Raw genomic sequence first — 8,272 nt, 5'->3', positions numbered from 1 at the left:
TCCTAGATTTCAAAAAATTAAAAAAAAAAAGAATAATCAATCGAAAGCCCTAAATATCGACCAAGAGATGTTAGAAATTCATGAAACAAATTTTTATGGATTTCTAATTTTCTTGTGATCTTAAAAATATCTTCATCCATAATTTTAACATAATATATTAAGTGTGGTGATTTTTTACCACGAATTAGGTCACATTCATGTTAAAAAATCACCACAGTCAATATATTAGGTTAAAATTCTGGATTATGATATTTTTATGATCAGGAGAAAAATATAAATGCATAGAAACTTATTTCATAAAATGTTGAGATCTCTAGGTTCATATTTAGGATTTTTGAATGATTTTTTTTTATTTTTTTAAATCTGGGACGAATCTTGGATTCATCCTAAAATCTGGTATGAATCCAAGATTCGTCCCAGATTTAAAAAAATAAAATAAAACAAAAGAAAAATTAATCGGAGGCCCTAAAAATTGACCTAGAGATGTCGGAATTTCATGAAATAAGTTTTTATGAGTTCCTAATTTTGTACTAATTATAAATATGTCCTCATCCATAATTTTAACCTAATATATTAAGTGTGGTGATTTTTTAACCCTAATTTGACCTAATTCAAGTTTAAAAAAAATCATGACACTCAATATATTAGTTTAAAATTACGGATGAGGATATATTTATCATCAAAAGAAAATTAGAAACTCATAGACTCTTGTTTCATGAAATTCTGACATCTATAGGTCTATATTTTAAGTTTTAGACACATATCCAAACATGCGTTGAACTTTAACATACTTAATTAATAGTAAACTATTTATGTTTTACTAAATATGAAAATAGAGATATCAGAATTTAATGAAATAAGTTTTTATGGGTTTTAAATTTTCTCTTGATCATTAAAATATCCCCATCCATAATTTTGACCTAATATGTTGAGTGTGGTGATTTTTTAAAATACATTAGGCCAAATTCAGGTTAAAAATCACCACACTCAATATATTTAGTTAAAATTCTGGATTATGATATTTTTATGATCAGGAGAAAAATACGAACGTATAGAAACTTGTTTTATGAAATTTTGAGATCTTTAGGTCTATATTTAGAGCCTCCGATTCATTTTATTTTCTTATTTATTTTTTTTATTCTGGGACGAATCCTGAATTCGTCCCAGATTTTAAGATAAATCCAAGATTCATCCCAGATTTTAAAAAAAAAAAATTAAAAAAAGAGAATAATTATTCAGAAGCCCTAAATATGGACCTACAGATATCAGAATTTTATGAAATAAGTTTCTATGCATTTGTATTTTTCTCCTGATTATAAAAATATCCTAATCCAGAATTTTAACCTAATATATTGAGTATGATGATTTTTTACCATGAATTAGGTCACCACACTCAATATATTAAGTTAAAATTATAAATGAGGACATTTTTATAATAAGGAGAACGATACGAATACATAGAAACTTATTTTATAAAATCTCGATGTCTCTAGGTCCATATTTGAGACTTCCGATTGTTATTTTCTTTTTTTTATTTTTTATTTTTGGGATGAATCATGGATTCGTCCCAGAATATAAAAAAAATAAAAAAAAAAAGAAAACTAAAATCGGAAGGTTCAAATATGGATCTAGAGACATCAAAATTCTTTAAAACAAGTTTTTATGTGTTTTTATTGTTCTCCTAATCATAAAAATGTGCTCATTTATAATTTTGACCTAATTTATTGAGTGTGACAATTTTTTAACCCGAATTACATCAAATTCAGGTTAAAAAATCACTACACTCAAAATAGAAGGTTAAAATGATGGATGAGGACATTTTTATGACCAAGAGAATGATACGAATACATAGAAACTTGTTTCATGAAATTCTGATGTCTCTAGGTTCATATTTAAGGCTTTCGATTATTTTTTTCTTTTTTTAAAAAAAATCAATTCTGGGACGAATTTAGGATTCATCCAAGATTTTTGGGGCGAATCTAGGATTCGTCCCTGTATATAAAAAATTTTAAAAAAAGATAAATAAAATTAGAAGACTCAAATATGGATCTAGAGATATCAGAATTCTATGAAATAAGTTTCTATGTGTTCATATGGTTCTCCTGATCATAAAAATATTCTTATTTATAATTTTGACCTAATTTATTGAATGTGGTAATTTTTTTAGCCCAAATTACATCAAATTCAGGTTAAAAAATTATCACACTCAAAATATTAGGTCAAAATTATGAATGAGGATATTTTTACGATCAAGAGAATGATACGAACACAGAAAAACTTGTTTCATGAAATTCTGATGTCTCTAGGTCAATATTTAAGGCTTCCGATTATTTTTTTTCTTTTTTAAAAAAAAAAATTGATTCTAGGATGAATCCAGGATTCGTCACAGAATTGGGGGCGAATCATGGATTCATCTCTTATATTTTTTTTAATATTTTTTAAATTTTCAATTTGGGATGAATTTTGGATTTGTCCCAGATTTTGGGACGAATCCTGGATTCGTTCCAGAATTAGGACGAATCCTGGATTCGTCCCAGAATTTGAGACGAATTTTGTGACGAAAATAATTTTCGTTGGGAATTTGCGACGAAAATATTTTGTTGCAGATTTCATTGCTAATTTGAGTCAAATTTTATTTTTGTCACCAAACTTGTTGTGATTTTAAGACAAAAAATATTTGTCCTAAATTTTCATCCCTAAATCATTATTTTTTTTCATGTAGTGATCGAATTCTTCCTTTCATATCTTATATGGGGGTGTTCAACATAATTTAGGAGCACTTTGCTGGGAAAATGTCATTATTTCTAGTGTGCGTCTCCACTTATTAAGAGGTAGTCTAGCATTATTCATCATGGAGTTTCGAGAGAAGTTGATTGAGAAAGAATCCCATTCTCTTGTAAGTGATCCCAAAAATTCTATAGCCTTGTGTGATTTAGACGACCAAGAGTTACTAGAAGGCATCTGCCCACTAATATTTTCTTGTTCTCAAAGGTCTTTATTTTACAAGAAGATATACTTTTTGTACTGAATTGTTTCACCTCATCCAAGGAGATATTTAGTGAGGTTGTGAAAGATTATCAACCATCCTATGTATAGTAGATCTATTCTTATGTCGTTGTACTTACTCTAATACAAACAAGCACATATTCAGCCTCCACTCTAGCTTGTCGATCGTCAATCCACATCTCAGTTGATAATTCGTCTAACAAAAGAATAATACAAGGAAGAACTTTTAAGTAAAATAGCAACATTAATGATTTATTAGTAAAAAGAAAGATTTTGAAAATATTTTTGGTATTTTCTTGATTTTGAAATGATTGGTAGATTATAAGGGGCGAAACAAAATTATTCGTAAATATCAAAATGGAGCATTTTACAAAAGGTAAAACATTAAGGGAGCACATGTGAATTTTCCTTCTTTATTACAAATCGGTGACCGGTTGAGGCAGAGAACATCCGCAAGATGTCGGACGTGTACAAGAAGGCGAAGGCCGGGCGGCTCGTCTTCAAGGGCGGCGACGTCGCTGGTGCCGAGAAGAAGAAGCGAAAGAAGAAGAAGAGAGCGTTGGGTGACGCTGAGGAGGACCCTTCCGCAGCAATCTCCGCTGATGGGGGTGAGGCGGCGGAAGTAGCGGCGTCGTCTGTGGGAGATGTCTACACGATCGACGCGGCTAAGAAGATGAAGTACGAGGAGCTATTCCCGGTGGAGACAAAGAAGTTCGGTTACGATCCAGCCAACAAGTCCCGGACGTCCGCCCGCACGGTGGAGGAGGCTCTCGACGACAGGGTCAAGAAGAAGGCAGACCGTTATTGCAAGTGATCTATCAGCTCGATTATTTTTTTCAGGTAGTTAATTGAATTTTAGGGTTACTAGTCTTCCTTTTTCTTTATTTCCCTGGTTGAATTTAGGTTTCCTTTGACACGATAGATAACTAGGGTTGAAGTTGGATTCGTTCATTTCAGCTCTACCATCGTAGTATCTGTCTTGCAACTTCTCCGTATTGTAGATGCTTGCTAGAAAATAAGTTGCTATACGAATATTGTCATGAAACCACCGGCACAAGGTGAACTTATAGTTCGGTCTCTGACTCTCTGTTAGTGCTTGATAAATCAAGTGTGACTCATAAGCAGGCTGATGTAGATAGAAGAAACTGTTGTGAACAGTTGATTGGAATGATGAACGTTGGGATTTCAGGAGTTATACATGATCAGAGCTTGTAGGAACTTTGAATGCCCAATTAGTTAGTTGGACATTTTATGATTCAACAAATATCTTATTGAACCTTGCTGAATACATGCTTCACAATGAAAATTTACCAGTAGTATGTTAAGAGTTTGGTTCTTATGTGTGAAAACAAAATTTATAATCCATTTTAATGCTCACAAAAAGCAGAAATCATAAGGATTTCCATACAATATCTTACTTTTCTTTTCCACGTACAATTTTCATGTCTGTAATTTACTACTTTTCCTCTGTTATCTACCAAGATTTATAATTCATTTGTATAAATAAAATTAGGTGTGTGTTTCGTGACTGGTAGTTGATGTTTCCAAGTCCCATCTTCTTTGGAGCCTTATTTCTTTTGTTAGCCTTGATTTTTTATGCCAATCTTGAAAGTTATTTATTATAGTTGTGGATTAAATGGATAATGATAGAGGATTCAGCTGATGTAAGAAACACTTTAGTTTTTGCATAATGTGTACTGACCAATATTCTTGTAGTTGAATGTCTTTCGATAAATTGTCGGAGATGTTATATTAATAAGGGTATTGGTCTAGTGTGTTTGGTCTCATATTAGTACTTCCAAGTTTAAAGTCTTGTTATGAGTAGTCTATATACTTATTTAATGGTTATATCATAACAAAAGCAATAGAATATTTTTGTTTGGTCTCATATTAGTACTGATAAAGTTGAGAGGATGATTGTGAGTCTGTATATATACTTATGTAATGGTTATTTCATAGCAAAAACAATACAATATTCTCCTTTCTCAATTTTTTTCATGATATGAAAGCCTCCCTTTCTAGGTTATGATTTTCCAAAAGGATAATCCTCTAAAGGGGGAAGTGGTTTTTGTTGCTGACTTCATGTTTCCCAAGTGTATGAGAAAATTTCCTAGATACAACATCATCCCACCCAACATCCACATGTTGGATTTTTAAGACCTCACAGTCCCCTCCTTTGCTCAAGCATTCTGACTATTAATGCCCCTTCAAAGACATTGCGCCCTTGAGCAGACTCTTCGTTCAACTCTTGAGCATGTTCTATGCTAGAACTAGATTGCCTTATGCATAAGCTTCAACAATTTCAACCAAATCCACCCAAAGCGCTCGAGACAAAGGAGAAAGCATCTTCTTGCCCTCAGAGCCCTTTTGCTTTTGTTGGCTAATATTGTCAATCGCTATAAGGTCTCTGCATGAAATAGGGTCTCTACTTTCTTCTTAATGTACAACCAACTATGAAAAGCCTGATTTCCGACATACTTATTTAGACTCCTACCTACACATTGTCCTTTGTCCTTGTTGCTAGAAAGTAGAAACCTTCTAGCAAAAGATACAAGCTATAATGATTGCTTTTAGATCCCCTGTAGAAGCAACCACACTTTCTAGATTATATGCAATAAGTATACAAAATAAAATCAACTTCTACCTCACCTTGTCTCAGCATATAGATAAAACTTAACCCTAGGTGAGAAGAAGTTATCCGAGGAAGCTTTAACTGATAAGGATACAACTTTGGTTAGGATTTCTAAGCCCCTTGGTGATCTTTTAGCACTTCAATAAGATTAGAGATGATTTCGTGTTAGCATTTATGCTAAAAGAACCACTAAAAGAACTTTTACACTCAGTTTCAATGATCATATTTGTTTTTCCTAGCTAACCTTATCAAAAGGCACAAGTCATTCTAACTTTGATTTTTCAACTATTGGAACTTCAGTGTTTTGATTTTGGTCAGCCTAACAAAACACTCAGATTGTCTCAATTAACTTAGGTTTGTCTAACAAAACCTATAGGTTGATCTAACTTCTATTCTGTGAGGATCGACCTACCACTTTTCTTAGGTCGACCAACCCTTAGGGTGGTCTACTAAAAATTGTCAATCTACCATACCTCTATCCTCTATCCTCTATCCTGAAGCAGGTATTTGGTTAGGACTACCCAAGAAGTAGATCGCCTAACAATAACAACTAGGTTGAAGCTCATTAGATATCAGTCCTATTTATAAAGGTAAATTTTATCACTATAATATTTCTACTCAAAGAAGGGGAGCCTTGGTTTAACGGTAAAGTTATTGTTTTGTGACCAAAAGGTCACGGGTTCGAATTCTGAAAACAACCTCTTGTAAAAAAAATAGGATAAGGCTGCGTACAATGGATCCTTCACTAGGACCCCGCATAGCGGAAGCTTCGTGCACCGGGCTGTCCTTTTTTTTTTAATATTTCTACTCAAAATAAACCCAAAATATTACATTACAATGCATTAGATCTCTGGGTCCACCTCCAAGTTTGATAACATTCCTTGATGTTGAAGCTCCATTGGCTCCCCAAGCGATCCATAAGTCGATTATTCAAGCTTGATCATTATCTCCCCAATCACACAAGCTTGATCATCAAATACAAATGCAGAGTGTTTTGCCAAAACATCAAAGTATGTGGTTAGACCTAACCACAACAGAGAACTTTGATTTCCAACAAAGGGTGGTGCCGCCACTACTAGCCTCTACTTTTTGTCTGATTGCTTTTCTCCACTCTTTGTGACAACCTCATGTGGATCCGAGCATCACTACTATAAACCTATGATTGGGATTCAATAGCATTCTGATGGCCACATCTCATGCGGACACAAGCTCTCAAGATAGTGTTACCTTTGAAGTTTCTGATCAAATGAAGAAGACCTAAACTTTGTTTTTCCAAAGTATGATTGTTTCGATTCTTGAATAGCAATGATATCCCTATTTGCTCCATTCAAGAGAAAAAAAAAAAAGAGTTGACATAAATGTTTCATTTTAATTTCTTTAACTTCAGTTATTAAATCATTGCTCATACATCATCAAATCTGCAAAACTGCTCCCATTCTCTTAAAACTTCATATTAAAATATTCTCTGAAATTTTTTATCTTAAATTTCCTGTATTAGTCTTTCATGGACTGTGTAGGGCATAAATTGAATTGCACAAAATACTAACACAGTGGTTGATTTACTTTATTGTTAATTGTGGATTCTTTTTGATGGTTTTCTATAACTTCCAAACAAGTATTCCAAAGTCGTCACCTCGATGATATTCTGCAGAAATTTATTGTTCCATTTTACTCTTTTTTTGTTCGACGTGCTTCATTTTAGTTTTGCATCTCTTCTAATGTTTCTTTCGGTTTTAATTTCTTATGTGCAGGTGGCTGCCTACCTGCAGGGATTATGCTCAGTGAACATGACTGCTGTGGATGGATGAGATCTTCGTGGCAAAGTTTAAACTGAAGTTTCGATAGCCTGTTATAAATTACCTTGCAGATGATTTGCAAAGGTTTCATATCTTCAGCTTTACGATACTTCTACTCTGATCGTCTGTAGGCAACAATGCGTTATGATATTATCTGACTTATGCTTGTTTGTGTAATGAATACTCCAGTGCACCATTAAAGAGCAGATCTTCTGTGCTTATCCTCAGTAATTCGGAGGAAAGGGATTCTTTCATAACTGAGAAAAGTTGAGCAAGATGATTAGGAACTTTGAAACACCTACTTCGACTAACCAACTCTTAATACAGTCCTATTCGCATACTATCAGGCTGTCTCAAGTTACTTATGCATTGCGTATCTGTCTGAGACCAGCGAAACCTTTTCTCTTTTCATTCGATGGTGGAAAGTTCTCTATTTTGAAAATTTTCTAGTTTTAAGATGACTAAATAGAATCACTGTCAGCATGTTCAAGTGGGAGCTGACTTGAAAGAGGAGGGAAAGGTTTATAAATATAAAGATAGAAGATGAGTAATACAAAGCAAACATGACTTTGTGTTCAATAAAATAGAAGATGAGTGATGATGCAATGGCGATAGAGAAATTTTACAAATAAATAAAGAGTAGAATATTTAAACACATAAAAAAACCATTAAATTAAAAGGGATATGGAATTGAAGGAAAAATATATTATTTTGAAGGTCGAGAGTGCATAAATTGTGTTCATTCGATTGGCAAACTAACAGGAAAGACCGTTTACTTTTAGGATTAATTAGGTGAAGTCCAAATATCTGAATTATTTTAGAGAGAAGAAAGGTATAC

General features: G+C 33.1%; 1 protein-coding gene across 1 annotated transcript; it reads left to right on the top strand.

Moving 5' to 3' along the window:
- The first annotated feature begins 3,426 nt into the window (after window positions 1-3,426).
- Window positions 3,427-7,655, top strand: LOC122052280. Its single transcript, XM_042613732.1, has 2 exons — window positions 3,427-3,846; window positions 7,390-7,655. The coding sequence occupies exon 1, from the start codon at window positions 3,464-3,466 to the stop codon at window positions 3,818-3,820; it is 357 nt and encodes a 118-aa protein (XP_042469666.1). The 5' UTR covers window positions 3,427-3,463; the 3' UTR covers window positions 3,821-3,846; window positions 7,390-7,655.
- Window positions 7,656-8,272: the final 617 nt, after the last annotated feature.

This window comes from Zingiber officinale, chromosome 3A, assembly GCF_018446385.1.
Source record: "Zingiber officinale cultivar Zhangliang chromosome 3A, Zo_v1.1, whole genome shotgun sequence".
Taxonomy (NCBI): domain Eukaryota; kingdom Viridiplantae; phylum Streptophyta; class Magnoliopsida; order Zingiberales; family Zingiberaceae; genus Zingiber; species Zingiber officinale.
Note: the sequence above shows the minus strand (reverse complement) of the source record. Positions and strands in the feature narration are given on the sequence as shown.

Excerpts from the sequence above, each read along its gene's own strand:
- LOC122052280 (XM_042613732.1), top strand. The coding sequence starts at position 3,464 with ATGTCGGACGTGTACAAGAAGGCGAAGGCCGGGCGGCTCGTCTTCAAG.